A 25,340-nucleotide genomic window follows, 5' to 3' on the forward strand; every position below is an offset into this window, starting at 1 on the left:
CACCGCGAATTGAGATCTCGTGGTGTGGGTGAATTGCCCCTCACGTCAGTTGAGTCGGTGAGCAGGGTCTCTGCCGCTGCCGCCGCTCCAGATCTTCCTGCTCCGATCGTCCGACATCAACACTGAGACCAACACTTGTTGACGCGCTGACCGTGGGCGCGGATCGACACGTGCCGGAGCGAGGTCGCCACCAGCCCATTGCGGGCGCAGCGACCTCAGCTGAGTGTGCAAGCCAAAATCGAGGCGACAGAAAGCTGAGGCATCGTTACGATGACCGTTCCCGAAAAGTTCTGCGAGCGGGAGAGGTCGATCAATGCAGCAAGATAGAGCTCACCTCCGAGCCTCGCATTATGATCTGCGTCTTGCGTAGCTGCCCATCGAGTCTGCGCGAGCCAGAGGGCGCCACTCGGCGGATGGATGAAGCGGAGAGGGCGGCGTCGTCGGCGAGGGCGGACTGCCAAGTGGTGTCGTTGTCGTCGTCTTTCGCTGATCCGCTTCTCATCTCGCACCGAACATCTTCAAGAAGCAAGATCTCTGGCAGGCGTCCAGCATAGAAGCAGCTGTCAAAGAAGCTCTCGGCACGCCTTCGGAACACCTGTCAAGACGCAGGGCGCCCGTCGAACTTTGAGACCTCGGCGTTGCGATGAGCTCCAGAAAACGATCCCAGCGCAAAGCGTCGAGTCTGGCGACGGCAGCCATCTCACTGCAGTCAACCGACCAGTACGATGGCGTAGGACGCTCTGCAGCAGGTCCGAGCGTCTTGGCATCGAAGCCGCTGACTGTCCAGCAGCGACAGCAACTTGACGAAGAACGGCGCGAGCACGAGGAGAAGGAACGACAGAGCAAGAGGCGTAAGGTCCGAAAGCGACTCGATGAGCTCGAGGTGAGTGCGAAGATGAGCAGGCAAGCAGCCAGCTACTGTTCTTTGCCTGCTCGAGCTGACGTTGCTGAATGCCACACCATGCCAGCGCACCAACTACCGCGACGCCATCTCGTCGAGCCGTCCTGGCATCGACTCAGCATCTCGTAATGAAGCAGAAGGAGTAAGCATCCCCAATTCAGTCTTGGAAGAAGCAGTTAAGCATCACAAAGAGCCATCAGGTAGCAGACTTTCTCTAGCCATCAGCGATGTGCCGGGGGAGGGAGACAGGCCGTCTTCATCGGCGCCTCAGCGCAAACAAAGCGCCACGGTGAGGAGGCTGCTCAACTATCGCAGAGGGTACTACTCCCTACTCGAAGACGCGGTGAGTGGCAGAGGGGTCGCCAGATCGTCCGCCAGCAGCTGACCGCCGCATCCGCTGCCCTGCACATAGGCATCGGATGAAGTCTTCACATCAGCTGCGTGCAACTACGACTCAGCATCCGCGTCCGTGGACCCGCTGCTCAGCCTGTCAGTCTCGCAAGGCAAGGGCACATCAGGTGTGATACCGACTGCAGGCCTCATCTATCCTCGTCGGCCACCCTTTTGCACCGTTTGCAGCCAAGCCGCTTCGGTCAATTGCCCGCGTTGCGGAGACCGCACTTGCGCAGCATCTGCTTGCCTCGAGACCCACAACGATGCTCGTTGCGATCGTCCCATTCGATGAGTGTGTGGAGCGATTCACTCTGTCACCACCAGTGTTTCTGCTCACTTCCATCTCTCGTCGCAACCTCAATGTGTATTTTAGTTCACCTCTCGCTCCCCTCTTGCCTTCTTGTCGTCGTCTCGCTCGCTCCGGATCTCAAAAGCCGTGCCCGTCGACTCCGCCCCACATCGTGCCACTCAATTCGATGCGGCCGGCAGCAGCGGCTCGACGGTTGAATTGAAGCCAAGGGCAATAAGAATTCTAATCGCCCGCATCCGCCCTCGTGGGCCGCCATCGGCAACTTGATTTCACTCTGTGCTCAGCATCCTCCCTACTTCTCCACCATACCATACCACTGAACCTCGCCATCCGCTTTCGCCGTCGCCCGCTATGCCGCGTCTCCAGGTGATGGTCGGCCCAGACCGCTTCAACATGGAGCCATGCCGCGTTAATGATACCCAGCGGCCACACGAGATCGATACCGAGCATTTCACGGGGAGGGTCCTTGTGAGGATCCTGGATGCGCCCGGAGCTAGAGAAGGGGAGGAGGGGAGGGAGTATTTCAAAGACAGATCGCGCAAGTTCTGCATTCAGATTGAGGGGAGGTTCAAGAAGAGATGTGAGTGAGGCCGACTCAAAGACCAAGATCACGACCGAGGGTATGCTGTCGTGTGCCAGGACTAAAATAGTCTGCCCCCTCGCTCGCTCGCTCACTCGCAGGGAACGGCGATGAGATTCACTTTGGTAGCGACTTTGACAAGCTCGTGGAATTTCCTAGAGCGCCCTTCAACGCTGGCATGAGGGTAGCCAAGTACATCGTGGGTATAGCACAGCAAGCGCGGACGTCGCCTACTCGTTCACGACTGACATGCCTCATCTCGCCTTCTTTCACGCCCGGTCAGGACCCTTGCACCTTCTACGAGGAGCAGCCCCCCTCCAAGCGCCCCTACATCATGTCACCCTACATCGCCTGCATGAATGTCACCTGCGCATGGCCCGCACCCTCACGAGCTCACGAGGCCGTGGTCGTCCTCCGTCATACCAACAAGTCGGACCACTCGCCGTCACGCCCTTCCAGCCCGATCATCGAGCCAGAGAAGAAGGGCAATGCACACTCCGCCCTCGTTGTACCCAAGCCGACCCATGCCAAGCCTCAGGACGGCGACGACGACGACGATGAGGGAGACGACATTGTTCCTCGCGAGGGGCTGAATCGCAAGGGCAGCAAGCGCGGATCGACCTCAGCCGAAGCAACATCGAGCGCGGCGGGCAAGCAACAGAAGAAGAAGTCATCCTGGTTCGGCGGCGTCTTCGGCAGTGGGAGTGGACACAAGGAGGAGAGAGTCCTCAAGCCTTACTGGCGCTTCGTGGGCTTCAATGACGATCCGCGCGTGCGAGCTTTGCTCGAGGCGCATCACACCAAGCTGCAGAGCAAACGCAGAAGCTTTCAACCGCCTGTTCGCCCTTCCTCGGCGATGAGTAATGATTCGGGGTCGCAGGCTGTTTCGTCTCCCTCGTCCTCCATGGGGCCTGGAGATGTACAACACGGCATTGCTGCCAATCACCCGACGCTGCGCAGGCTGGGCACGAGCGTGCGAGGGGCTTTGCCTCGATTCCATGGCGATGATCCCGGTACGCCGCCTATGCATGGAGAGCGCGGCTCAGGAGACGTCAGCCCGCTGTACAGCCCCACCCTCTCTGGTGGTGATCAGTTCTTCACCGCGCCCGACCCAATTCAGCACCGTACGAAGAGCCCCCTCGCGATGGAGGTCAAGCACGACGATGCAGAGGTAGGAGGGTCGAAGTCACGAAACAGTGCAGAGGATGTCCCGCCAATGCCTCCTCTCGCCCGAATCACGACCGATGTTCGCAACGAGGCGGAGCGCAGCGCAAAGACTGACGGGCTGAAGGAGGAGGACTTTAAGCTTGCCGATGAGCTTCATCGCCGCATCAAAGGTTTGGGTGGGTCGAGGTCTGGTTCTGGCTCAGAGGCGGCTACGCCTTCATCACCAGCGTCATCGGGCGGGGCCTGGCAAAGCAAGCTGGACGATGCGTTGGGCCCTTGGCGGTTCAACGACCCTGGGACGGACATGGTGGAAGACAATGCTTTCATCTTCACGAACGACTCATTGTCCGTGCCCAAGAGAAGGAAGCACTTTGCCAACAAGGAGAACAGAGAGAAGTGAGTCAGCGCCGGCGCCGGCGCCCTAGGCAGATGACAATGGCTGACCATTTGCCGTCGCCCTGCTCACCACAGGTTCACCTACGACCCAGACGTCGTGTACGGCGCGTCGTTCTTCACGGATGCGTGCGACCTGAACACCTTCAACCTCTCGCTCGGTCCGGTATCACTCAACATCGCCAGGTGGTTCAAGACGATGCCCATTCGCTACACGCTCAGGGCGAGGGACGAGGAGCCCGTGTTCTGCACAATCAGCTTTCAATTGGTGGATTGAGAGGGCGGCAGGGGGTGATGCAATTGCGATGATTGACTAGAGGGGTATAGAGAGAGTAAGAGCTAGATACACGTACGAAGTAGAGCTCCTTCGAGTCGTAGCAGAACGTCGTAGATAGACCATGATTGCCACCAGCTAATATCCAGCGCAATAGAAGCCTACGAAGGCGCAAGCGCAGGCCACATCAATCGAATGTCTCCACTCCAGCATCGAGGTCCACTCCCCCGCCACCACCGCCTGCGCCTCCCGCATCCCCGTCATCGAGAGTGTACTCGCCCGCGTACGGGTCTCCACCTGGTGGACCAGCGCCTGCGCCTGTGGGAGACGCATCGCCGTCCCCGCTGTTTGCGCTTTGTCCACTCCCCCGCCGCTGTCCAGCACCATCAGCACCGCGCGCCCCTGCCCCTCCCCTTCGTCTCGCAGCCGCAGCTGTAGTCGTTGTGGCCGTACCTCTGCTGGTCCTCCTACCGTTCGCCGGTCTTACACCTGATACAGAGGCATTGCCGCTGTGACCATTCGCAGCTGCGTTGGCTGCGTGTGTCTGAGCAAGAGCTTCTCGATCTTCTTGATCTCGCAGCTCTTCGGCTGTGGTACGGCCTCGCCCAAGGACGACGATGTCGTTGCGTCCATAGGAGAGTAGATTATCACGCTGCAGGTGCGGGCGGTGAAGCATGTCAGTCAGGTCTTCACGCTGTCAGGAGTGGTCTATCGATGTCCGCAGGCAGTCACCCAAGTCATTCTAGTCTCCTCCTCATCGCTCAACTCCCTCCCCTCCTGCTCCGTTACCCCTGCTCCACTCCAGGTCCAATCTGCATCGCGCTCCGCCATCCTTATTCTCTCCTTTCTTGCTGTCCCTCCGCGTCTTCTTGCAGGCAAATGCTCCCCTCTAGCATGTCGATGAACAGCCTGCGCCTGCGCCAAGTTGCGCAAGGCAGCCTCGTGCTGTTGACGTCGGGCATCTTGCGTCGACGAGGTTGCGGACCGTCGTGGTGGGGAGGGAGGAGAGGGCCAGTGTGGTGTCAGAGACCGCGACCAGAGGTGAGAGTAGTCGTGCAGATACGACGAAGAGGCCATGGTCAGCGACTTGCGACTTGGGAGCGCAGTGTCAGGATGATGGGCGACGTGGAGAACAGAGGAAGAGGATAAAATGGGCCAAAGCGATGTCAGTCCGTCATGCATTCATCCGCTCAACGGAAGCCAAACCAACACTTTCACTCCTCCTCCTCTGCATCACCATGTCTCCTCCACCGTCAGCATGCCAACTCTTCGTACAAAGGGTCACTCGCGCCTTCATGCTCAACAATGGACACGACACTACAACGATCTCAGCCCTTCGCATCCTCTCCGCCAAGCCCGGCCTTGTACGAGCGCGCTTGCCCATTGGCAGTCATAATGTCAATCGACTAGGAAGCGTGCATGGTGGTCTCATCTGTACATTGGTGGATACCATGGGATCACTAGCGCTCGCTTCCAAGGGCCTGTATAGTACAGGGGTCTCGACGGATATCCACACGACGTTTGCCAAGGCGGCGGGCAAGGCGGGGGATGAAGTCGACGTGCTTGGCGAGGTGACCACGCTGGGTGAGTGACGGCGAGTGACGGCAATTGCGACAATACACATGCCGGGCAGCAGACTGAAAGCATCTCATCAATACACACACGATGGTAGGTCGCACTTTAGCTACCACTCGTGTAGAGGTCCGGCATCCTGTCAGCGATGCCCTTCTAGCATTTGGATCACATACCAAGTTCGTGGGGAAAGCTTTCGGGCACGAGGAGAATGTGGAATTTGACGAAAGCGGGGAGAAGGTGGTCAAGGGGAAGCAACCGGAGGAGTGGGGGGATGTGAGGCTGCATTGATAGGCAGACAACGAGGTGGGAGCAACAGGTGGGAGCAGGACAGCGGGGAAGGAGGGCAGGCAGGCAAGCTGGTGGATATGGTGGATCAGTATGTATCTGGTAGAGAAGCCCTGTCACTGTGGGACAATGTGTTCCGAAGCAGTGATTCTCGTTGCTGGGCTCTCATCGTATACCATCGCCGCCTACGGTTCTTGTCGCAGCGACCTCCACGTCCGCTGGTCCGGACCACCAGCACGGGCCATGCACTGCCGCATTGATCTCGTCTCGACTGGTCTTCCAAGCTCTCTCCTCTTGACCACACCACATCGAACCACGCAATCTCTCCACGACTTACTAGCAATCATGGCAGACCACAAGCCCTACGTAGTGTGAGCATCTCCCTTTTGCCCTCCCTTGATACCGACTGCCTGCAGCTTGCCGCGTCAAGCTGACGTCTTCGCTTGCTTTCGTCTCCGTATCTCCACGCTCAACTCATCTAACCTCACCTCACCCGCCGGCCGTACAGCATCTTCAAGAACTCGACTCCCTCCTCGGTCATCGACGAGGAAACGAAGAAGGTCGAGTCGCAGGGAGGCAAAATCAAGCAGAGATTCGATAGCGAGATCATGAAGGTGAGCAGCAGAGGCATGCGTCCGATTGGATGGTGGCGATGATGAATCGACTTGAGCTCCAGAGATGACAGGAGATGAAAGCTAGTGCTGACTACTTGAGGCCCGCTTTGCTCGATCACTCTTCGCCGACAGGGCTTCGCTGCCACCATGCCTACCTCGCATGCCGACTCTATCCAGTCGCTCAGCGCCGGTGGCAAGCACGAGCATATGTGAGTAAGAGTGCGACTTGATGAGGCGACCGAATACGTCCTTCTCTCGCTCAAGCAAGGGCTCAGAGGGCAGAGGGCACATAGAAAATACCGAATCTGACTTGTCCGTCCTCCTCGCGCCCGCCGTAGCGACTACATCGAGCCCGACTCGGAGGTCAAGACGCAGTAGAGGATCAGTCAATGTGCTTCTGGCTTCTGCTACAATAAATGCGACGGTATGATCGTGGTCTCAGTGTATCTCAGATTTGTCTGAGACCTCCTCTGATGTCTTGTCGATACCGCGCTCTCGTCGGTAAGCGCGTCGTATCGATGAGGTCTTCACATACCACCTCTTTGCCGTTTTCTTCGCCGCTGGGGCAAGCACGCTTGTCCTAGCGGTAAGGAAGCAGCCCATGCCTGCCTCGAGCGCCTTCGCTCGGCGTTCTTCGACACTGAGGGTTCAATACTGGCAGGGCGAAACAGCAGTGGGAGTATTGCGCGCTGCAGATTTGGTCCCGGGGAGCGCGGAAGGACGAAGGAGTTGGAGTAAGAGGAGGGAGGGGGAGGAAGGGCTCACGCGCCTTCCCCTGCGCTTCTGCCCGGGACAGCGTCGCCCCCCAGTGTTGGACCTTCCAAAGGGTTGAAGGAACGCGAGAGCGACGCGAGCGAGAAAGGGTGGGCTGCTTTTTTGCGCAAGCGCTACTGTTGAGCCTCGAAAGGGTGCAACGTTCGGAACGACGATGGCCGTGGTGGGCAGGCGAGTGTTCTCCTCGCCGGTGTTCATGAGGACGGGGGCAAGGGCAGAAACAGTCCACGCAAGCGCGGGCGGCCCAGTTGTTGTGCAGCTCGGATGAGGTCCATTGTACGACGCCTCCTTCAGAGCAGCTCTTTTGCTGCGGGTGCGTGCGGCTGCCATAAGGAAGATGCTTGAGTGTCGACGTGCACAGAGGCCTCGAACGAGCAATTCTGATCGGCGGAAAAGGTTGCGTCTCTTTGCCAGGCTTCGTATGGCGAATGGGGGTCCGATCCGGTACCTGACTTGGGGAAAGGTCAGGTTCTTATTCTCCCCGACGGGCCATATGTGCATCGCGAGCGCACAGCTGGCGTAGCGGTAAGGGCGGCTTGGCGAGCGTCGTAACCACAACTCGGGTAACCTGCTGCCACCTAGTGAAGGTAGCGAGGGTAGACAGCTGTCCCGGCAGGGTTCCGGTGGTTGCGATACCCCGAGGGGGTGGGGTAGCCTTTTGCTGCGACCGATCATGAGCGCCACAATGTGCGAGGATGCTGGGAGGCAATCGCGAGGTGAGATGTAGCACTGTTGCACTCCTGCTACGTGATCGTATTGCAGTCTGCGCCTATGTGTTAGCATGATCAGCGATACCCACCCCTTCCTCCTCCACCGCCGCCGCGTCCACCGCCACCTCTGCCCGGCCCACCTCCCCTGCCTCCTCTTGCTCCACCTCGTCCGCCGCCCCCGCCCCCTCGTCCACCATTACCGTCCCCTCCTTGCCTCGCGCGACGTGCTTGTTCCTCTTGCTGTCGAACCGCGTCGAGTAGGTTGTCTGCTAGGCGGAGGTATTTGATCTACGTGCGCGAGAGGAGAGGTGCGAGATGGTCAGCAGCCAGGCACTCGCTTCGTTGTGATCAGCGAGTCCATCTCAAATGTCATCCTCTTCTTCTCCCTCCGCTCCTTGCAATCCCAATGAGCCACCCGTCCTTCGTCCCATCTCCAGCCCTCAATGGTCGTCCGTGGATCGCTCACTCACCGTAGCCCCCTTGATATAGCACTCTGGCAGCTTCCAGAACTCGTCACCCGATGCGCTTGTCTGGTAGACCTCACGCAATGTCAGGTTCATGAAGTTGTCGGCCGCAATGAGCATGCCGTTGAATGTCTCGCCGGACTTGAGCTCGACCAGCTGTGTGCGTGTATGTGCGCGTGCGTGCGTGAGTGAGAGGGGAGGAGGTAGGAGGGAACAGCGCAAGGGCATAGCTGTCAGTGAGACGGGTGGGCAAGGTTGAGAAGCGTCTTGAGCCGCACTTACCATGGCCTTGCCTCTTGCGGCGTTGAGCAATGTGAGGGGCAGCTGTGAGCGGGCAGAGCAGAGAGATGGCGGTCACCATAGGTCAGCTTCAGGGCCAAGAGGACGAGCTGTCTGCCCAGAGCTTCTCAACCTTGCTGCAGTACCCACCATGCTGCCAAGGTACTGCTGTGGCTATGGATGCTTGCTTGGTACGAGTGTTGGGTGGAGAAGGATTCATCAACGGAACAGCCCTCGTCTTCCCGTCATCTCTCGACTCGTCTGCGCGAGACGACACTTCGTCTCCGTCCGTCCGTCGCTCGGTCCGTCGGCCTCGACTTCACGCCGGACTGACGTTGTTTGCCTCACTACTCCAAATCGCACAAGCAGCCTGCAAAGATGATAGCAAGAAGAGGGCCATCAGCTTTGAGGATCGTCAAACCAAGAGCAGGCACAAGTCTAGTGATCGGAGGTCCTCGCAGGCTAGCAACCGGCAATGCTGGCCCCCGCGCAGGCACAAGCTCCACTTACTCCTCCTCTGCGAGCAGATTCGGCCTCTTTGCAGCAGGAGGCACAGGCGTAGCTATCTACTCCCTCTGGTGGGCCGGCCGCCCCTCATCACAGATTCATGCGGAAGCGTCACCCTCCGATGCGGCCCTCGTAGCCCAGCCCAATGGTCAGGTCGAGGAAGAGCACCACGTTGACGCCTCAACCAAGATGGCCCTTCCCAAGCGGCTACCCGCTCCCGTCTGCCTCGGCGGGGATCCCAAATCGTCATCGTCGGAAAAGCCCTTCGTCCTCCTCGCCTCAGGCGTACGGACCGTTTCCTTCCTCCGTGTGCAAGTGTACGTCGTCGCCCTGTACGTCGACGAAGCTGCCTACAAGAAGCATACCTCTTCCCCCACGAGCAAGAAGGCAGCAGAAGAAGGGAGCACGCAAGCCTTCATTTCTCATCTACTCTCTTCGGGAGAAGTACCCTGCATCCTTCGCGTGGCTCCAACTCGCAACACAGACTTTGGACATCTGCGAGACGGTTTTGGACGTGCGGTCCAGGCGAGGGTCAAGGTGGTACGCAAAGCGCTCCAGCAAGCGCAAAAGGACGGGGCAGGTGGGCTAGAGGGCGCAGCAGCAGAGTTTGCCTCTTCCCTCTTGCCTTCAGAGGAAGAGGAGCAAGCACTCGCTGATGGCATGCAGGCCTTGCGCGAATGTTTCCCAAAGGCGTCACTACAGAAGGGTCAGACGTTGGATCTCGTCTTCCACCCTTCGCCGAGGGAGGGTGGGGTTGACCTGACTCTCGAGCACGATGGGGCTATCATGGGATCGCTGAAGCATGACGGGAGGGCGAAGCAGGTTCTCGATGTGGCGAAGCTGCTCATGGAGGCGTATGTCGCTGAGAAGGATCCGGTCAGTGGTGTGGTGAGTACGGGGAGCTGGCGTGGGGCGGAAGAGTTGGTATTGCGAGAGAGAGCATGTACTGACAAGCCTCATTCGTCCTCCTTCGACTGGTAGTTCAAACAAGCCCTCAGCGAGAAGCTCTTCTCCTCCACCTCGTAACCGCACCTACGTGCGCGGCACTCATCTACTCAATAGACCAACGTCCCTCGTACGCTCATGCGGGAATGTCTGCATCTCCTACTATCTATGCGGGCATCATTGGGCTTCCCCTGAGCCGGATAGCGAAAGGAGTCATGGATTCTAATCTTCGCTCCTTGTAATAATGTCACTGATCGCATGGTGTAAGCGAGGAGTGTGATAAGGTTGGAGCGTGTGCAGAGTTGAGTGGTGGGTAAGAGGGGAGGGGAGAGGGGGGAGAGGATGGCAAGGACTGTGGAAGAGGTCAGACTGTCAGTCGTGCTCACCGCTTCTTCACCGGGCTGTTGGTGACGAGGATTGATTGCACCCTGCTGAGTGCATGTCCGTGGGGTATCAAAATGTCGTGTCGTTGCAGCTCGTCAACTCCCTCAACCCATCGCGTGCTTGTTGCTCCTTCTCCTCTCCACCTGCTCATTCTGTATCCCCTTCCTCTCCCTATAGAGCTTGATAGCTCTTTGCCTCTCCTCCTCGAGCTCCTTCTCCCTGCGCAGCCCACCCATCGCCGCTGCCTTACCTGCACCAGCCTCCTGCGTAGAGGACTTCGCCTTCTTGTTGCGCGGCGCAACTGGCTCAGGCATCTGCCCTTTGGTCACCTTCTTACTGCTCGCTCGCGGTTGAGGAGCCTCCTCGCCACGCAGAGCAGCAGCTAGTGCCTCCTTCCTCCTGATCGCTTCAGCCCCCTGGCCGCGTGGCAGCTTTGAGAAAGAAGGAGGAGCCTGCGCCACATCGTTGATCCGGCGGACTTGAGAGGCTTTCGCGAAATCGACCTCCTTGCCTCCGGACATATCCTGCCTCGCACGCTTCAGATCTTCCTTGGACGGCTCAGCCTTCGCGCGACGTTCAGCTTCGTCCTTTCCCTTGGCATGGCGACGCCATTGGGCTTCCTCGTCATCCTCGTCGTCACTCACGCCAGCAGCGGCCGCCGCACGTTCAGCGCGCTTCTGCTTCTTTCGCTTGCGAGCCTCAGAGCGGGCCGTGGAAGCTACTTGGGAGGCCATGGCCTGCTCTACGCGGCGATTATAATCGCCTAGCTTCTCGCCCGGGCGGATCTTTAGCTTCGAGGAGGCAGCCGGCTTGGACATTGATGGTCCGGCCTCATTCTCCTCATCGTCTACCGCCTCACCGCGTTGTCGCTTCTGCTGCGCCTCTTGCTCTTTGCGTTTTCGTGCCCGATACTCTGCTTGAACACGGGCAGCGTCGAGGATCCTCATGGCGCCTTTTGGCATGGATGCGAAGTGCGGGTCTTTGGAGTGGGATAAGGAGGTGGGAGCATTATCCTGGCCGCTACGAGCAAAGTGAGAGTGTCAATCCGGGCTTTCGAAGTGGTTTCCTTGTTGAGCCACGCACACTCACTGCAGCAGCTGATTTGAAGCCCTGACGGATCTCTTTGCTCTCTTGTGCGGCATCTTGAGGGCGTCGACGGGTGGTGACCCAAAGAGTGGAAAGGAAGGAAGCAGCGGCAGCCGAGTGAGCTGCGAAAATCCCCTCGCTCGACATGAGCCGAGGGGCGACTCGTCTGGAAAGTCAGGCCGCTCAGTCCGCCTACGACTTCTCCAGCTCCAATCAATCCTCAACCAACGTCGCAAGATGCTCGACGTTGGATTAGGCGTCGCGAGGAGCGCCAGGCTCTTGTCGACAAGGGCAATGAGCCTCAATCAGCTTGACCACCGGAATATCAGCAGCTTGATTGGGACCGCTGCCAAGACCGCCTCGCTGCCGACCGCAACACTCCGCCGTCCTGTCTATCAAGCACTTCCTCGGCAACGACACTTTTCTTCCTCGTCTAGCCGTCTCAATACCCCTCTTCCACCCGAAGAAGCCTTCAGACCAGCTGCTACCACATCGTCTGCACCTCAGGCCCCTCTTGCAACCTATTTAGGCCCAATGTCACGCACCTTCTACCGCCTCAAACTCTTCAGCATGACCTCCCTCCTCTTTGCTTCCTCTCTCACCCCAGTCTTCCTCTTCGCACCGGCAGAGGGCGTCACCCTGGCTGCACGCTGCGGAATTGTGGCCATGGCCCTTGGCACCAGCGGGGTGTCCACGGCACTCGTCGCGTGGATTGGGAAGCCGTACGTGGGTAGGATGGCGTTGCGCAAGGGGGAGAAGGGACAGGCGATGATTGAGGCCAATAATCTCAGCTGGAGATTAAGGCCATTCCAAACGACGATCTACAGGCCTTCCTTCATTAGACCAACGTCTAGACCGTTTGCGAACTGGGAGCTTCCCGAGGAACCAGGGGCGGTTGATGATTTACAGGCTATCCTGGCCGACAGTAGCAGCGGGAGCGAGAGCGGAGCACGTCGATTTCTCATTGCAGAGACGAAAGACCTCAAGACGGATCGTGTGGTGGGCTCATGGTGGGGGCAGGTGGATGATGCAGGCCAGGTGAAGTGCACCGGGCAGGGCAAGCCGGTCAGGCATTTCCAGGTGCACGAGGAGCTATTGGGCGATGAGTGGAGGATTCTCAATTGAAAGACGAGTGACCAAGGAGACGAAGCGCACATTTGTGGTAGCGCAGAGCGCGATTGCATTCCCTTAGCTGTGTATACATGCTCGCCTTCCCCTTCCCTCACGATCACGGTTCCCGCAGACTCTCTTTATCGCACCCTCCAAGAGCGCTCGGCTGCTCCTGCGTCCCTGTGCTGTTGCCAGATCCCCTCAACCTTCTCCCAGTCCACCACCTCCCAGAAGCGTGCCAAGTACGTCTCCTTTCCCCAAACCCCCCAGTCGGGCAACCAAGCGTGCTCGTAGCCGCTCATGCAGAGCAGCGGGGTCAGCGTCTGACCAACATCGTCCTCCGGGTTCGAGGCCATGGCTGATCCGAGGCCAGCGTAGATGTCTGGCTTGAGCGCAGAGGCCGTGGAGGAGGGCTGCTGCGCCGATGGGTCGTACAGGGAGCGCGATGGCTGCTCCTTGGCCTCATCGGGCGCGCCAGGTGAAGCGTACCCCTCCTCTCCCTCCTTTGAGGCTTGCCTCTCCTGTTCCTCCAAACTGCCCGCAGCCAAGCCCTGCAATCCTGCGGGCCCCTTCTGTCTCCTGTTCTGCACCAGGACCGTACCCGCACCGAATGTGGGGACAATACCGAGGTGACCGAGCCCGTCAACGACGAGCCAAACGTACCCGCTGCTGGACATGCCGAGAGCTGCGGAGGACATGGCGCTCTTGAAAGTAGTGAGCGAGCCCCAGGTGTCTTCTATCGCGCGGGCGAGGGGGCCAGTAAGCTTCGGTGGGGGAGTGGAGAGGTAGTCCTTGTTCGTCGGGTCTTGGGAGATGCCGGCGGGGGACGTCTGTGAGTAAGATGGGTGAAGGCAGAGAGTTTGATGAGTTACTAGTGGGAGGGGTAACGGAGGCAGGCGTTGGCTGGGCTCACGATCTGGCTGAGGAAGAAGGCATTGTTGAGCGCGAGCGAAGCATAGTTGAATGCCATGATGCGCTCGGGCTTCTGCGCAGTCGCAATGATGGTGTCTACCAGGCTCGACTTCTCGAGCTCGGTGCCTGCGATCGCAGAGAAGGCAATCGAGGATCAGCAAGAGGCCAGACAAGGTCAGCTGCTGAGAATAGGGGGATAGACGCACCTCGTACCTCCTCGTTGAGTCTCTCGAGCAACCCCTTCTGCCACCCTTGCCAGAGCATGTCTACGGTCGACTTGGAGAGCAAAGGCATAGCGCCTTCTGCTACATTCTTGGGAGTCGGAGGGAGTGCATGGAGATGACGGGAGGAACTAGGGATGCGAGAAGAGGATGATGATGAAGATGACGCTGAAGAGGCCAACGTCGCAGATGGACGCCTCAGAGCGTCTCGTGCTGTGGATCCCAGCGTCCTGAGTGCCATGACTGAGGTTGTGGTGAAGGAAAGGAAGTGGTGATCGCGAAGAATTGACAAAGCCAAGGCGGGGCGGGACGGACGGACGGACAGACAGACGACTGAGGACAGACGAGGCGGCGACGAATGACTTCTCGACCGCGCGATGCGATGTCGTCAAGAGGTCGACAGCTCGAGAATGGAAATAGGTGAAGTCTGAGCAGACAAATCAAGCGGCGAGAGGTAGTCTTTTCGATAGCGAGCCGATTCGGGGCAGCACTTGATACTCTCAAGGTTGCAGCGGTGATACGGAGCTCCTCTGCCATGCCATCGTGGTGAGGCGCCGGCCGCGGTTCAACGTCCAAAGTTGCTCGGCGCCTCAAGGCGGACTGGCGTTGAGATGTTCTCGCGCTCCAAACTGACCATCGTAGCTAGCCTCTCAACTATACAACCTCAAGCAATCATGACAAGCCAAGCTCACTCACCACCCAGACGTCCAGAGTATGTAATCGAACACATGGAAGAGGACGACCCTGACGCCCCCTCGGTCTTTCCCTCCTGGGCTCTCCTCGAGTATCGTCACATGCTCTCCCTCGTCGGCCCCGGTTCAACGGTCCACTTCACCTCCCTCTCCTCCGCTTCGGTCGAGTCGCTTCGCAAGGCGTTGAAAGAGGATGAGGGAAAGGGAGAGAGGGCCAACTTTGAGCTGCACACTGCCAGCATCACCACACTGGCCAAGCAACGCGGCATCGGCATGGAGCAAATCTGCCTCCTCGACCCAAGAGCACCCCTCTGCCTACACGCATCGGACGCGGGCCTTTATCCACGCCCATCCTCTGCTTCTTCATCGTCAGAGGTGGACGGACCTTTCACTCACTTCCTCTTCGGAGGCATCCTTGGAGACGACCCACCTCGCGATCGTACTGGTTCACTGCGCGCTCTCGGCTTCCCGAGGCGGCATTTGGGCGCAGTACAGATGACCACTGATACTGCTTTGGGTGTGACGAGGCGCATCGTGGAGGATGGTATGGGCATGGGGAATAAGGAGGACGAAGGTGGGGCTGAGAGGGGGAGTGGACCAAAGGGGACCTTGGAGTGGGTGGCTCAGCCTGAGCTCAAGTTTGGCAGAGGGGAGTCGGTGAGTGCCTGAGAAGCCTCAAGAGTGGCGAAATTCGAGCGAATCGCTGATCACCTTTCTTCCTTTGTGCAGGTCACCATGCCCTTCCGCTACATGAGGGATCCTCACGCCCCTGCCATAGCTGAACCTCAACCGCTGCTCCCACCTGGGATGCGCGAGCACATCAAGGCCGACCTCGACCGGGGTTTCGACTTCTGAGCTCGACGACGCTCGATGATGCTGATAGAGGATAGGAACAGGTCGATCTGTGCTGTCAGGATATGCTACTATTGTACAATGTATTCGTTGCCTCTGCTCTGCTCTCGTCCTTCGTCTCGCACCTTCACTCCATCCTCTCCAATTCCCTCCTCAACGCCTCTTCCTCAGCCCTCAGCCCCGCAACTTCGTGCTCAGCGGCAATGTTGGCCACCTCCAGCTGCAAGCCCCTCGAAATCAGCTCGGTCCACCTAGCCTCGAGGGCAGCGAGCTTCTTGCCCGCATCCGTCTGCTCTGATCGTCGTGAGCGGTTGAGCCTCATGGTACGGTTGGACTGTGTTTCGCGAGCATCTTCGTAGCGATGGGAGAGGTGCTCTTGTTGGTAGTTGTGTAGACGCCATTGATTTGCTGGGCGCGCCGAGGAGGGGAGAGGGATGCGCAGGATCAGCTATCGCGACTTCCCCCATTCCCCGGCACCCTCAGGGCATCGTGCTCACCTCCGAACTTCTTGAGCAGCTCAATATTCGTCATTCTCGTCTCCTGATGCATCAATTGCGCAGCAGCATTATCCACTGCTTTCTTCCATTCCTCATCGTCCGCCTCAAGCCCGGCGGCAGGTGGGGCGAGTTGGAAGCGCGTCATGTCAATGGCCTTTGTCGCCTCCTGTCGCGACGCTATACGCTGCATCTCTTCGTCGTAGGCTGAGGAGGCGTAAAGACTAGCAGGTGGAAGACGAGAGTCCTGAGAATCCATGTTCATCTTTGCCATCTCGGCTTGTACCTCCTTCTGGACGCGGGATGCGAGGCCCGGCTTCGTGTCGAGCTCATCGTCGAAGTAGGGCAGAGCATCGCTCAGAGGCAGATCGATGGACCACGACGCCTCTATCGGCTGCCCAGCTGTGGCTGTCGATACTGAGTCACTGCCATTGGGCAGCTTTGATGTCGAAGCCATGGAATCGAGACGGATTGATGGGCAAGAATGAACCAAACGACGTCGAGAGCGAAGTGGATACAGTCGGACTGAGAGCTCGTGTCGTTTCGCGGAACGGAAGATGAGACGGGAGCTGGACTCAGGCCGGGGTCGACTTGAGGAGCGGCGACGTTGGAAATCAAGCCATCGTTACCAACCATCACCAACGATGTCGCTCGCAAGAACATTCAGACTCATCAGGGAGGGTGGCGTGAGTATTGCGTGTGGCTATAGAGGCCGTGAGAGCTATACGACCCGCTACTGGTCCGCGCATACGGTCCCGCCGGCGATGTCTTTCAGCAGCCACCCGCTCCCAATCCTTGTCCCACCCACGACCTTCAATACTAACACCCGCCTCATCCCTCCTCTCCCGCAGCTTGGTCGCTACTGGCGCAACATGCAGTCTCTTGGAGACGCAAAGGCGGGCACATACATGGGCACGGACCGAGCGGGCAACAAGTACTACGAGGACCTCAACGAGATCCCCGGTCGTCATCGATGGGTCGAGTACGCGCAGAACAATGAGGTCAACGCATCCCAGATCGACCCAGCGTGGCACGGCTGGCTTCATCACACCCACAAGATGCCCCCGGAGCAGAACCCGAATATGGGCAGGCCGACTTGGGAGTCGGTGAGTCGCGCGCCATTAGAGGCAGTGATGCCGAGCTAGCCTGTTGTCGGGGTGGTAAGCAGTCGCTGACCCCCCACCGCCCTCCTTTGCGCATCGCAGCCTATCCAAGAGAACAAGACGGGTACTCGCGCCATGTTCAAGACGTACAGCACCACCAGGCCGAAGATCGTGAGTAGCCGAACTCCCTCCTGCGTGACAGCGGCGAGACCAATCACTCCTAACCTCGAGCATCGCCCTTCGCCACGACAGAACCAATGGGAGCCGTCTGTCACGCCGCGTGGCCAGTAGAGGATGAGGGAAGGGTGATCCGCCTCTTTGTATGCACATAGGTCCAGTACCAAATGGATCAGACTTGATACAACCCAAGCAAGGCAGCTGCCATCGCGAACCGTTGCAATGGGGCTGACCACTGACCCATGGCGGAGAGGATCGCGAGTGGCAAGCTGAAGCGATGGACAGCAGAGGTGTGGGCAGATAGATATCCGCATGTCAAGCAGCCGCGACGATGAGCAAGCAGTCAGGAAGGCGGACAGCGGGGGACATCATTACATTAATCGAAATTCCGAATAGCACCCGAGATATGGAGGAGGCTGAGCAACTAACAGGAGACCGCACACACTTAGAGCTTGGACTCGGGCACCGAAGGCGGCAAGTAGTCGGAGAAGTGCTTGGAGCGCACTTTGTCAAGCTCCTCCTGCGTCATCCTCCTCTCCTCCCTTGCAAAGTCGTACCCGAAGCGATCTTTGCAGTGCGACCCCTCCTTGTAGAAGGGTGCCTTCTTGAGCACAGTGACGACGCACGACCCACCCAGACCAATGTTGTGAGTGAGGGCGTGCTTGACGTCCTTGACCTGCAGGTCACCAGCCTCGTTACGCAGCTGAAGAGCCATGTAAGCGATCATGCCGATTCCAGTCGCTCCGAGCGGGTGGCCCTTAGACTCAAGTCCACCAGAAGGGTTGACCACCCACTTGCCGCCGTAGGTGTTGTCGCCGTTCTCGACAATCTTGTGCGCCTCACCCTCGGCGCAGAGACCAAGCGCAGGGTAGGTGACAAGCTCATTAGGCGCAAAGCAGTCGTGCAGCTCGATGACCTGGACGTCCTTTGCCGTGATACCGGCCTGCTGGTATGCCTTCTGCGCAGCACGACGGCTCATGTCGGCGCCCGCGAGTTCGATGCGCGACTTGTCCTCATACAGCTTGACAGAGTCCGTTGCAATGCCCAGCCCGGCGAGCTCAATAGCCCTGTCCTCAAGCTTGTGCGCCTTGACGAACTCCTCGCTGCACACAATGGCAGCCGCACCACCGTCAGAGGTGGGCGAGCACATGGGCAGCGTAACCTCACGCGTGATCTTGCGAGCCTTTGCTACGTCGGCTGAGCTGGGGGAGATGCGGAACTGGGCATAAGGGTTCTTGACTGAGTGCTTGTGGTTCTTCGCCGAGATTGCGGCAATGTGGTCCCAGGTGGCGCCGTACTTTTCGCAGTACTCTTGGCCTGCGGCGCCGAAGATGCGGGCAGCAAAGGGACCGAAGTCGTCCACCTCGTACTCCTTGTCGCCCTCGATCTCAAAGAGCTGCGTCATGGTGCCCTCCATGGGTTGCGCACGGTCATCCCAGGCAGAGCCGAGGGAGCCGGCAGCCATCTTCTCGAAGCCGAGGGCAAGGGCGCATTCGGCCTGTCCAGACTGAATGGCGTTGGCAGCAAAGGCGAAAGCGGAGGATCCGGTCGAGCAGTTGTTGTTGACGTTAACTGCGGGTGCGAGGGCAAAGGGAAGTCAGTTGAGAAGGTTTCGCGTGAGACGAGTGCTGAGGAGCTACAACTCACCAATGGGAATACCGGTCATCCCGAGCTGGTAGAGAGCTCGCTGCCCGCACGTTGAGTCACCGTAGCAGTAGCCCTGACAAGAGATGTGGAGAGAAAGGTCAGCCTCGCTGCTTGCAGGTTGACCCTCGCCACTGCGTACTCACGACAGCTGCGGTCTCGACCTGGTCGTAGGTGAGACCAGCGTCAATGAGGGCCTTGACTGACGCCTCGAGGCCTAGCTCAGGGTAGTCGCTGTAGGGACGGACGAAAAGACCAAGGGAATGAGGATTCCGTGAGCTCTCCTGGCTGAGCATCACGGTGGAACCAATGGCTGCGCAACTCACCGCTCGCCACGAGGCTTGTCAAACTTGGTCATGCCAACGCCGACAACATAGGCTTTCCTAGGAGTGTAAGGCATGCTGGGCTCGGGTAAGAGAAGAGTCTGACGGTAACGAAAGGTTGGAAGAGAAAGATAGATCAAGAGTCAAGGAACGTCGAAGCGCAGCATCCTCGGCCTCGTCTTCAAATATGCGGTCCTCGCTCTCTATCCGTCGGTCTCAATCGCCGGGTCTCATTCCCCACACTCCTCGAGCCGGAGGAGCGAGCTTTCAATCGAGCGAGCTTCATCAGCCGGCGCGGCAGGACCCTGCATGAGGTGTCGTCGCGTGGCGTGGACGACGCCGAGCTCGAGGCCGAGCTTCGTACGGAGAGCGGGAAAAAGGTCCGATGACATCGAGGAAGCATGTGAGGAACAGAACACTTGAATATTGACACTGCAGGGACGGCTGGACTGATCTTCGCCCATTCAGCGCAATATCAGCTCCTCTCATTGAACCCGCCGGCCTAGCGCACAGTCGAGCCTCCCGCCTCATTACCCGCCCCTGCCCCCCTCCCCGCTCCGCCATCTCCTCCCTCACCAGTGATCCCGTTCGCTACCCCGGCAACAGCAGCCGCAGCAGCCGATGCACCCACTATGACCGCTCGTTCAGCCGCACCTGCCCTGTTGCGCCCCAGAACCCTTCTTGCCAAGTTGAGCAGGACGAGCGGGTCGCCTCGACCAGTAATGCGCTTGACGCCAAAGAGGAGGATGGTGATCAGGATGCCAAGTGATGTCAGATCGAGTGCGAGACGGATTGCGAGGTTGACTACCGCGAGGAGTAGCGCGAGCGGGGCACGGATGAATGAAGTACCGCGACGACTGCCGCCGGAAGAGGATTGATGGAAGCTGGGTGTCGCCCCAGCTGCTGTTCCGCCCATGCCCAAGAGTGAGGCCAGGTCATGGAAAGCATTGACAACAGCTCGATACGCCGAGACAAGGTGACCATTCGACGATGCAGCAGTGCCACCTCGTCTCGCCGCTGCACCTCCCGTGTCCTCCACCCTGTTGAGCCGCTCGTGCAATCCTGCAAGGGATGCCTGTATGGACTGCAAAGCTGTGTCGATCTCGCGATTGTTGGCTGCTGGTGGTGGTCCAGCTCTTCCGCCAGGATTTGATCGACCGCCGATGGAGGATGGCGCACGTGCGTCACTTCCGCGGTGATAGTAGTGGTGCTCGACTGGTGCTGGCGGCTGGGGCCGCGAGGATGGGGCAATGGCAGAGTAGAGATTCGCCCCTGCCCCTCCTTGACCGCCGGCGTTGGACTCTGAGCGAGGAGGGCCAGGGTAGCGAGGCTGACTGGCTGCGTACTGGCCTTGCACGGAGCCACTTCGTACGAGGGGGCCGCGTTGAGGGCCAGGGCCAGGTGGGGCCATCTGGCCGGGTGGCGGAGCCCTGCCACTGCCGGAAGCCGTAGGGCGCCCGTACACGCCTCCTGTGGTCGAGCCGCGCATCGATGACGACGTAGGCAGCGGCGCTGGTCTTTCTCTGTACTCATCTTCTTCCTCCGAATCGACGTCTGAACCGACTGAGCCTCGTCTCTGTGGTGTTGAGCTGCCAGTGCTAATTCCAGCCCTTCCGCCATGAGCCGCCTGTACCGAAGCACCTTCGACCGATGAAGGCTGAGACCATCGCTGTTGAGGGTTGAGGCCACGCCTTGGCTGCTGGGGTTGAGCTTTGCGCAGCGAGGCGAGTCCGTCATCTGCCTCATCCTGCGATGTCCTTGTGTTGCGGTGTCGGAGCGGCGCTGGGGCTGAAGAAGTCTCTGAGGACGTGTCCTCTGTATCAAGTGCGCCTGCGAAGAGAGCATCTGTCGTCAGGTCCTCGTCGTGTCGTTGATCTGCTGCGCGCGTCCACTCACCTCGCATGACTCTCTCTGCCACATCACCCGAGAATGCCTCCAGCTCCTCAATAAGCTCTATAGCCTGAGGCCTATCCCCAAATTTGCGCAGCGTCCTCATCATGCTCTCCACGTACAGCTGCTTGGCGTCTAGCGGATTCATGCCTGACCTCTGCGCCCATGCGTCCCACTTTGCTCTTCCCAGCATGTCCAGCATTCCCGGTCTCTTGGATGTGACATCGCCTTCTGTAGCCTGCTTGTATAGTGAGTAGAGAGCCAGCTTCTCCTCATACGATGTCTGAATGGGCCCGCTCTTGGGTAGTGACTGGACGATATCCACGGTGCGATCGAAGAGGGCGTCGATCACGTCGGCGCTCGACATGGCGGCGCCGGGAGTTGATCGAGAGGGCGAAGGAGACTTGACGAGCCGAGGAGCGATGCAAAGAGAGTGGTACGAGGCACGTATCAGCACCTCAGAAGGCTGAAGGCGATGCAGTGATGGAAGTTGTGTAGGATGGAGGTGAGGAAAGATGAAGCTAAGCGCGGGTCAACCAAGTCAGTCCGCTTCCCCGCGTCGAGCGTCGAAGCGGACCGGCTTCGATGATGTCGCCATGAGCCGAGCCGCTGAGCGCCGTTTCACGAACAGCACTCACTCCGCCGTGCCACATTTCAGCAAGGGCTACGATATTGAGAACGATATGATCATGAATCGAAGAAGTCTCCTTCGTAAACATTCGCATTCACTGGGATCGTTGGCTCCATCCGCAGACCTGGCGGACCTTGACCATGCACGCTTGCCGGCGGCCTCAATTTTTTGCAGACCCATCGCCCAGCACCGAGGGGCCTTTGCCCACTTGACTCGAGCTGGCGACCGCTCAGAAGCATGCATTCTCTCGGCCCTGTGGATAGCATCTGATGTCTGCACATAGACGATTGAGCAAGACTGTGGCTGTGAGCTCTCTTCACGTGGAGAGCGCAGCATCTCGTCGGCCGTCCGTGCACAGCCACGACTGAATCAACGATGAAGCCCCTTTCCGCCCTCACCGCCTTTCTTGCTTTCCTTGATCCTCGATCAACGTCTCCATCGCCTAGTCCTAGCATCACCATTCCTCTAGCAACGCTTTTTCCTCCCTCACGCAGTAGCAATGGCCAAAGCAACGTGAGTGCCAGGCCTTCACGCAGTCGAGAAGCAGTACCTCACCGCCCCCTTCGATTTTTCGCCTTGACGCCGCAGGTCGTCCAACTCGGACGTCCTCCTCTACTTTCTCAGCAGTGAGTTTGCTTCCAACACACCCATAGATCGCACGCCTAAGTCATGCTGAGCTTCCTTCTGACCCTCTCGACCGCCCAGTCTTTGTCCCTCCGGCCCCCGTTGGCATCAAGAAGGGGTGCGGCGCCGACATCCTGATCAACATCTGCCTCTGCTTCCTCGGGTGAGTGGATGCCGCGGGGCTGTGCTGCTTTTGAATCGCGCTCATCATGGCAGCTCTTTCCTCCGCTTACAGGTGGCTGCCTGCGGTCATCCATGCCCTCTGGATCGTGAGCAAGAACCCTGACATGCCTGTGCAACGCTACTGAGGGATCCGATTCGGTCGTGGCGGGACAAAGGCAATATACCATATCGACCTTCCTCTGCTCTCCTCTTGCCATGCTCTGACGCTCTCGCAATGCATTCGTCGATTTCGCTTTCCATCGAGTTCACCTCGTCGCTCTTCCAGTATACTGTATCCACTTCGCTGCGAGATGAGCTTTGAGATCGCTCACGAGGCGCGCTCGGCGTGTTGGCCCGTGTGTCGTCCGTCTCACCGTTGTCCGAGGGATCGCATTGCATCTATCCTCTCCACCAATCACTTTCCGGCATTCAACCCATACACGTCAAGCCATCTGACATATTATGAGTGGGCCTCCGCCACCGCTACCACCTTACCCACCTGGAATGCCGCGGCCCTCTGGAACGACACCGGCTGGCCCACTTCCCGCACCTCCGGCCTCCTTCGCAGCACAGCCTCCACCGCCGCCTCTCGCACCTCCTGCGCTTGCGTCACATACAACTTCATCAGCCACCCCTGCTCCTGCGCACACCGCTCCACGAGCCGCTGGACCACCGCCTCCTCGTCTCACGAATCACTACATCCGGCGCTTGGTCGCTGAGCCAGGCAAAGCCTGCTTCGTCTGCTCTCGTCCGACACCAGTCGTCCTCGTGTCTACGACGGCGGGAGCAGACGACTTCTTCTACGCCTGCAGGTCGCACCTCAGCGACCGTCATTTCGCAACTCTCACTGCTGGACCAGGTAGTAGCGGTAGTGCTGCCGCTATCAACACCGCATCTGATGCGGGACGCCTGCCGGACAAGGTGAGCAAGGAGGAGATCGACAAGATCAAGAAGGAGTACGAGGAGAAGCAAAAGGCCAAGGAGGCAAAGAAGAAGGAGGAAGGAGACAAAGCGGAAGGCAAGGACAAGGACAAGGACAAGGATCAGAAGGACGACAAGTCTCAGCAGGGCTGGCTGTCCTACCTTGCAACATCTCTCAAGGATGCGACCATATCCTCCCCATCTTCCCAGACGACAGAAGCCGATAGACTCGTCTCGGCTCGCACAGCATCGGCATCGGTGGAACCATCGTCGTCACAGTCGCAGCCAAAGGGTCACGAGTACTACACCCTTCACCGCTCCTTCTACGCGATGCGGGTGGATCTCAACGACAGGAAGCAAGCGACGAGGAGGGCAAAGGAGCTGAACTTCCCCAGCGTTCCCAGGGCTTGAGGGCACGCACAATCACGGCTTTCCGGGTTGCTGCGACAGCGCAGCATGGGAAGAGAGCCGCTGAATTCGAGCGATACGCTCGGCACCCCCCTAACCAGCCGCGACCCATCTCGGGCCGACTTTACCATCCACTACCGTCCCGCCGACTCCGTCGCAACGTACAGGGCAACATGGTCGAATCGACTTGCCCAGGCCCAGCTTTGCTCCCGCGGACTTGCATCGCTCAGCTGTCGATGGCAATGAAGCAAAAGAGCCAGGCCATCAGGGTCGGCGGCAGTGCACCCCCCTTTGTTGCAAAAGCGCAGAGACAGTGGGATAAGTCGATCTCGCCGGATCCCTCCAAGTCGGCCAGAGGATAAGGTGGAGAGCAAAGCTGGCCTCGCTCAGCATCGCCCGAGTTTCCTTCTCCCCGTACCACCACTATTTCAACGCCTTGTCCACTGAGAGACACTTTCTCACCACCAAGCCCATTCGGCATCCATCCACGGCCAAATAAAACCAGCCCAGCGCTCTACGTCGTGCGTTGGACATCAAGTGAGCAGACAGAATGCCATTGCACGTGCACACCACTGATGCTGATCCGCTGCTTTCGCCACACAGCAGCACCATGCTCCTCTTTGGCGGCTTAAAGATCACCACAGCCTTCCAGGCTTTCGCCTGCATGGCGAGCCTCTTCTTCCTCGTCACCGTCACGATGACGACAATTGCATCCGTGAGTACCACCACCTCTCACCTACCATCTACGCATCCCTTTTTTTCTCACGCCTCTACCCACACGTGTAGGCCAGTCCCGTCACCGAAGGCGATGTCTCCCTGGTGGACAAGGACGTCACCGACACCAAGCCTGAGAGCATGGACATCTTGCCCATCGGCAACAATCATCGCTGGGGGTCGGGTGACCCTTGGGTGAGCATCGGGTCCGTCAAGGCCGGGAGCTCCGTCGCTGCAGGTGGCGACGGACATGGTGGCAAAAGGGGGCACCTCGGTAGGAAGGCGACCGTCAGGAGGTTGAAAGTGAATGAGGAAGTCAACCAGGATCAAAGCTGAGACTGCTAAGAGATCGAAGGTCCGACGGACATCCAAGCGCGGACGCGAATACACGCTGCGAGCCAAATGTACACGGCTCGCAGATGCTGCTCTGGTCCCCCTACCCTTTCGTGTTACCACGCTTATCAAACGTGTAACACTCTTTTGTACACCTACGGCGCTCCCTTCTCCACCCTACTTCCCACAAACACGCGCCTCAACCCCACTCCACTACTACTTCTCCCACCTCAGCAACGCCCCCAGGCTGTTCTGGTGGGCTCTATACCTACCCTGCGACCCTGCGCGCTTTTCCCATGCCCCTCATGATCGCCATAGCGTAAGATGTCACGAGATAATACAAGCGAATAACGACATTAATCCTGTCCCATGCGGCGCGACCCTTAACGCCACGGAGAGATCGAAGATGCATCTACTCTGCCAGGGTCAGCGGTACGCTTTGCGGTCGAGATCGATCGTCAGAGGGGGGCGCTCAGGTTATGCGAGGC

At 58.9% G+C, this 25,340-nt stretch overlaps 18 protein-coding genes across 18 annotated transcripts; 11 read left to right on the forward strand and 7 right to left on the reverse strand.

Moving 5' to 3' along the window:
* Positions 1 to 421: 421 nt before the first annotated feature.
* On the forward strand, positions 422 to 1,771 carry BDZ90DRAFT_17653 (hypothetical protein). Its single transcript, XM_025503736.1, has 3 exons — positions 422 to 883; positions 969 to 1,244; positions 1,314 to 1,771. The coding sequence occupies exons 1-3, from the start codon at positions 644 to 646 to the stop codon at positions 1,584 to 1,586; spliced, it is 789 nt and encodes a 262-aa protein (XP_025365170.1). The 5' UTR covers positions 422 to 643; the 3' UTR covers positions 1,587 to 1,771.
* On the forward strand, positions 1,772 to 4,113 carry BDZ90DRAFT_17654 (hypothetical protein). Its single transcript, XM_025503737.1, has 4 exons — positions 1,772 to 2,184; positions 2,286 to 2,383; positions 2,468 to 3,747; positions 3,823 to 4,113. Exons 1-4 carry the CDS (start codon positions 1,956 to 1,958, stop codon positions 4,019 to 4,021), a joined length of 1,806 nt encoding a protein of 601 aa, XP_025365171.1. The 5' UTR covers positions 1,772 to 1,955; the 3' UTR covers positions 4,022 to 4,113.
* Positions 3,997 to 5,176, reverse strand: BDZ90DRAFT_229576 (hypothetical protein). The gene has a single exon (XM_025505121.1). The coding sequence runs from the start codon at positions 4,692 to 4,694 to the stop codon at positions 4,206 to 4,208; it is 489 nt and encodes a 162-aa protein (XP_025365172.1). The 5' UTR covers positions 4,695 to 5,176; the 3' UTR covers positions 3,997 to 4,205.
* Positions 5,177 to 5,256: 80 nt separating this feature from the next.
* Positions 5,257 to 5,881, forward strand: BDZ90DRAFT_215130 (Thioesterase/thiol ester dehydrase-isomerase; the record flags this gene model as incomplete). The annotated part of the gene is made up of 2 exons (XM_025504207.1): positions 5,257 to 5,602; positions 5,691 to 5,881. The coding sequence occupies 2 exons, from the start codon at positions 5,257 to 5,259 to the stop codon at positions 5,879 to 5,881; spliced, it is 537 nt and encodes a 178-aa protein (XP_025365173.1).
* A 342-nt stretch (positions 5,882 to 6,223) lies between these two features.
* On the forward strand, positions 6,224 to 6,870 carry BDZ90DRAFT_257640 (hypothetical protein; the record flags this gene model as incomplete). The annotated part of the gene is made up of 4 exons (XM_025507975.1): positions 6,224 to 6,249; positions 6,387 to 6,492; positions 6,625 to 6,701; positions 6,831 to 6,870. The coding sequence occupies 4 exons, from the start codon at positions 6,224 to 6,226 to the stop codon at positions 6,868 to 6,870; spliced, it is 249 nt and encodes an 82-aa protein (XP_025365174.1).
* A 1,311-nt stretch (positions 6,871 to 8,181) lies between these two features.
* On the reverse strand, positions 8,182 to 8,767 carry BDZ90DRAFT_229579 (hypothetical protein; the record flags this gene model as incomplete). Its single annotated transcript, XM_025505122.1, has 1 exon — positions 8,182 to 8,767. A coding segment is annotated over exon 1 (230 nt), but the record flags the coding sequence as incomplete, so codon positions are not given.
* Positions 8,768 to 9,011: 244 nt separating this feature from the next.
* On the forward strand, positions 9,012 to 10,713 carry BDZ90DRAFT_229580 (hypothetical protein). Its single transcript, XM_025505123.1, has 2 exons — positions 9,012 to 10,114; positions 10,208 to 10,713. Exons 1-2 carry the CDS (start codon positions 9,416 to 9,418, stop codon positions 10,250 to 10,252), a joined length of 744 nt encoding a protein of 247 aa, XP_025365176.1. The 5' UTR covers positions 9,012 to 9,415; the 3' UTR covers positions 10,253 to 10,713.
* On the reverse strand, positions 10,208 to 11,722 carry BDZ90DRAFT_229581 (hypothetical protein). The gene is made up of 2 exons (XM_025505124.1): positions 11,645 to 11,722; positions 10,208 to 11,575 (listed from the first exon to the last, which is right to left on the reverse strand). The coding sequence occupies exons 1-2, from the start codon at positions 11,695 to 11,697 to the stop codon at positions 10,660 to 10,662; spliced, it is 969 nt and encodes a 322-aa protein (XP_025365177.1). The 5' UTR covers positions 11,698 to 11,722; the 3' UTR covers positions 10,208 to 10,659.
* A 113-nt stretch (positions 11,723 to 11,835) lies between these two features.
* On the forward strand, positions 11,836 to 12,875 carry BDZ90DRAFT_229582 (hypothetical protein). Its single transcript, XM_025505125.1, has one exon. The coding sequence runs from the start codon at positions 11,879 to 11,881 to the stop codon at positions 12,764 to 12,766; it is 888 nt and encodes a 295-aa protein (XP_025365178.1). The 5' UTR covers positions 11,836 to 11,878; the 3' UTR covers positions 12,767 to 12,875.
* On the reverse strand, positions 12,746 to 14,140 carry BDZ90DRAFT_229583 (manganese and iron superoxide dismutase). The gene is made up of 3 exons (XM_025505126.1): positions 13,870 to 14,140; positions 13,665 to 13,789; positions 12,746 to 13,581 (listed from the first exon to the last, which is right to left on the reverse strand). Exons 1-3 carry the CDS (start codon positions 14,123 to 14,125, stop codon positions 12,892 to 12,894), a joined length of 1,071 nt encoding a protein of 356 aa, XP_025365179.1. The 5' UTR covers positions 14,126 to 14,140; the 3' UTR covers positions 12,746 to 12,891.
* Positions 14,141 to 14,268: 128 nt separating this feature from the next.
* On the forward strand, positions 14,269 to 15,560 carry BDZ90DRAFT_229584 (hypothetical protein). The gene is made up of 2 exons (XM_025505127.1): positions 14,269 to 15,233; positions 15,306 to 15,560. Exons 1-2 carry the CDS (start codon positions 14,559 to 14,561, stop codon positions 15,429 to 15,431), a joined length of 801 nt encoding a protein of 266 aa, XP_025365180.1. The 5' UTR covers positions 14,269 to 14,558; the 3' UTR covers positions 15,432 to 15,560.
* On the reverse strand, positions 15,443 to 16,407 carry BDZ90DRAFT_277027 (hypothetical protein). The gene is made up of 2 exons (XM_025508973.1): positions 15,926 to 16,407; positions 15,443 to 15,836 (listed from the first exon to the last, which is right to left on the reverse strand). The coding sequence occupies exons 1-2, from the start codon at positions 16,377 to 16,379 to the stop codon at positions 15,556 to 15,558; spliced, it is 735 nt and encodes a 244-aa protein (XP_025365181.1). The 5' UTR covers positions 16,380 to 16,407; the 3' UTR covers positions 15,443 to 15,555.
* A 139-nt stretch (positions 16,408 to 16,546) lies between these two features.
* BDZ90DRAFT_229586 (NDUFA12-domain-containing protein) lies at positions 16,547 to 17,385 on the forward strand. The gene has a single exon (XM_025505128.1). It carries the CDS (start codon positions 16,567 to 16,569, stop codon positions 17,065 to 17,067), a length of 501 nt encoding a protein of 166 aa, XP_025365182.1. The 5' UTR covers positions 16,547 to 16,566; the 3' UTR covers positions 17,068 to 17,385.
* Positions 17,386 to 17,557: 172 nt separating this feature from the next.
* On the reverse strand, positions 17,558 to 19,334 carry BDZ90DRAFT_229588 (thiolase-like protein). Its single transcript, XM_025505129.1, has 4 exons — positions 19,173 to 19,334; positions 18,993 to 19,080; positions 18,850 to 18,922; positions 17,558 to 18,774 (listed from the first exon to the last, which is right to left on the reverse strand). The coding sequence occupies exons 1-4, from the start codon at positions 19,244 to 19,246 to the stop codon at positions 17,648 to 17,650; spliced, it is 1,362 nt and encodes a 453-aa protein (XP_025365183.1). The 5' UTR covers positions 19,247 to 19,334; the 3' UTR covers positions 17,558 to 17,647.
* Positions 19,335 to 19,370: 36 nt separating this feature from the next.
* Positions 19,371 to 21,737, reverse strand: BDZ90DRAFT_18068 (ACBP-domain-containing protein). The gene is made up of 2 exons (XM_025503772.1): positions 21,066 to 21,737; positions 19,371 to 20,999 (listed from the first exon to the last, which is right to left on the reverse strand). Exons 1-2 carry the CDS (start codon positions 21,424 to 21,426, stop codon positions 19,672 to 19,674), a joined length of 1,689 nt encoding a protein of 562 aa, XP_025365184.1. The 5' UTR covers positions 21,427 to 21,737; the 3' UTR covers positions 19,371 to 19,671.
* A 452-nt stretch (positions 21,738 to 22,189) lies between these two features.
* On the forward strand, positions 22,190 to 22,622 carry BDZ90DRAFT_257651 (UPF0057-domain-containing protein; the record flags this gene model as incomplete). The annotated part of the gene is made up of 4 exons (XM_025507976.1): positions 22,190 to 22,203; positions 22,279 to 22,316; positions 22,396 to 22,477; positions 22,550 to 22,622. The coding sequence occupies 4 exons, from the start codon at positions 22,190 to 22,192 to the stop codon at positions 22,620 to 22,622; spliced, it is 207 nt and encodes a 68-aa protein (XP_025365185.1).
* A 358-nt stretch (positions 22,623 to 22,980) lies between these two features.
* Positions 22,981 to 23,808, forward strand: BDZ90DRAFT_225345 (DUF1742-domain-containing protein; the record flags this gene model as incomplete). The annotated part of the gene is made up of 1 exon (XM_025504666.1): positions 22,981 to 23,808. One exon carries the CDS (start codon positions 22,981 to 22,983, stop codon positions 23,806 to 23,808), a length of 828 nt encoding a protein of 275 aa, XP_025365186.1.
* Positions 23,809 to 24,411: 603 nt separating this feature from the next.
* BDZ90DRAFT_229593 (hypothetical protein) lies at positions 24,412 to 25,224 on the forward strand. Its single transcript, XM_025505130.1, has 2 exons — positions 24,412 to 24,520; positions 24,592 to 25,224. The coding sequence occupies exons 1-2, from the start codon at positions 24,416 to 24,418 to the stop codon at positions 24,853 to 24,855; spliced, it is 369 nt and encodes a 122-aa protein (XP_025365187.1). The 5' UTR covers positions 24,412 to 24,415; the 3' UTR covers positions 24,856 to 25,224.
* Positions 25,225 to 25,340: the final 116 nt, after the last annotated feature.

The sequence above is a fragment of the Jaminaea rosea genome, assembly GCF_003144245.1.
Source record: "Jaminaea rosea strain MCA 5214 unplaced genomic scaffold BDZ90scaffold_1, whole genome shotgun sequence".
Lineage (NCBI taxonomy): Eukaryota > Fungi > Basidiomycota > Exobasidiomycetes > Microstromatales > Jaminaea > Jaminaea rosea.

Excerpts from the sequence above, each read along its gene's own strand:
- BDZ90DRAFT_17653 (XM_025503736.1), top strand. The coding sequence starts at position 644 with ATGAGCTCCAGAAAACGATCCCAGCGCAAAGCGTCGAGTCTGGCGACG. Across the intron at positions 884-968 it reads AGCGACTCGATGAGCTCGAG|CGCACCAACTACCGCGACGC; the intron begins GTGAGTGCGAAG and ends ACACCATGCCAG. Across the intron at positions 1,245-1,313 it reads ACTCCCTACTCGAAGACGCG|GCATCGGATGAAGTCTTCAC; the intron begins GTGAGTGGCAGA and ends CCCTGCACATAG.
- BDZ90DRAFT_17654 (XM_025503737.1), top strand. The coding sequence starts at position 1,956 with ATGCCGCGTCTCCAGGTGATGGTCGGCCCAGACCGCTTCAACATGGAG. Across the intron at positions 2,185-2,285 it reads GGGGAGGTTCAAGAAGAGAT|GGAACGGCGATGAGATTCAC; the intron begins GTGAGTGAGGCC and ends GCTCACTCGCAG. Across the intron at positions 2,384-2,467 it reads TGAGGGTAGCCAAGTACATC|GACCCTTGCACCTTCTACGA; the intron begins GTGGGTATAGCA and ends ACGCCCGGTCAG.
- BDZ90DRAFT_229576 (XM_025505121.1), bottom strand. The coding sequence starts at position 4,694 with ATGCTTCACCGCCCGCACCTGCAGCGTGATAATCTACTCTCCTATGGA.
- BDZ90DRAFT_229580 (XM_025505123.1), top strand. The coding sequence starts at position 9,416 with ATGGCCCTTCCCAAGCGGCTACCCGCTCCCGTCTGCCTCGGCGGGGAT. Across the intron at positions 10,115-10,207 it reads AGGATCCGGTCAGTGGTGTG|TTCAAACAAGCCCTCAGCGA; the intron begins GTGAGTACGGGG and ends TTCGACTGGTAG.
- BDZ90DRAFT_229581 (XM_025505124.1), bottom strand. The coding sequence starts at position 11,697 with ATGCCGCACAAGAGAGCAAAGAGATCCGTCAGGGCTTCAAATCAGCTG. Across the intron at positions 11,576-11,644 it reads GCTTCAAATCAGCTGCTGCA|CGGCCAGGATAATGCTCCCA; the intron begins GTGAGTGTGCGT and ends CTTTGCTCGTAG.
- BDZ90DRAFT_229582 (XM_025505125.1), top strand. The coding sequence starts at position 11,879 with ATGCTCGACGTTGGATTAGGCGTCGCGAGGAGCGCCAGGCTCTTGTCG.
- BDZ90DRAFT_229583 (XM_025505126.1), bottom strand. The coding sequence starts at position 14,125 with ATGGCACTCAGGACGCTGGGATCCACAGCACGAGACGCTCTGAGGCGT. Across the intron at positions 13,790-13,869 it reads ACTCAACGAGGAGGTACGAG|GCACCGAGCTCGAGAAGTCG; the intron begins GTGCGTCTATCC and ends CTGCGATCGCAG. Across the intron at positions 13,582-13,664 it reads CCTTCTTCCTCAGCCAGATC|ACGTCCCCCGCCGGCATCTC; the intron begins GTGAGCCCAGCC and ends TCTTACTCACAG.
- BDZ90DRAFT_229584 (XM_025505127.1), top strand. The coding sequence starts at position 14,559 with ATGACAAGCCAAGCTCACTCACCACCCAGACGTCCAGAGTATGTAATC. Across the intron at positions 15,234-15,305 it reads AGTTTGGCAGAGGGGAGTCG|GTCACCATGCCCTTCCGCTA; the intron begins GTGAGTGCCTGA and ends TCCTTTGTGCAG.
- BDZ90DRAFT_277027 (XM_025508973.1), bottom strand. The coding sequence starts at position 16,379 with ATGGCTTCGACATCAAAGCTGCCCAATGGCAGTGACTCAGTATCGACA. Across the intron at positions 15,837-15,925 it reads GCTGCTCAAGAAGTTCGGAG|CAAATCAATGGCGTCTACAC; the intron begins GTGAGCACGATG and ends CGGCGCGCCCAG.
- BDZ90DRAFT_229586 (XM_025505128.1), top strand. The coding sequence starts at position 16,567 with ATGTCGCTCGCAAGAACATTCAGACTCATCAGGGAGGGTGGCGTGAGT.
- BDZ90DRAFT_229588 (XM_025505129.1), bottom strand. The coding sequence starts at position 19,246 with ATGCCTTACACTCCTAGGAAAGCCTATGTTGTCGGCGTTGGCATGACC. Across the intron at positions 18,923-18,992 it reads AGGTCGAGACCGCAGCTGTC|GGCTACTGCTACGGTGACTC; the intron begins GTGAGTACGCAG and ends ATCTCTTGTCAG. Across the intron at positions 18,775-18,849 it reads GATGACCGGTATTCCCATTG|TTAACGTCAACAACAACTGC; the intron begins GTGAGTTGTAGC and ends TCGCACCCGCAG.
- BDZ90DRAFT_18068 (XM_025503772.1), bottom strand. The coding sequence starts at position 21,426 with ATGTCGAGCGCCGACGTGATCGACGCCCTCTTCGATCGCACCGTGGAT. Across the intron at positions 21,000-21,065 it reads GGCAGAGAGAGTCATGCGAG|GCGCACTTGATACAGAGGAC; the intron begins GTGAGTGGACGC and ends CTCTCTTCGCAG.
- BDZ90DRAFT_229593 (XM_025505130.1), top strand. The coding sequence starts at position 24,416 with ATGCTCCTCTTTGGCGGCTTAAAGATCACCACAGCCTTCCAGGCTTTC. Across the intron at positions 24,521-24,591 it reads CGATGACGACAATTGCATCC|GCCAGTCCCGTCACCGAAGG; the intron begins GTGAGTACCACC and ends CCACACGTGTAG.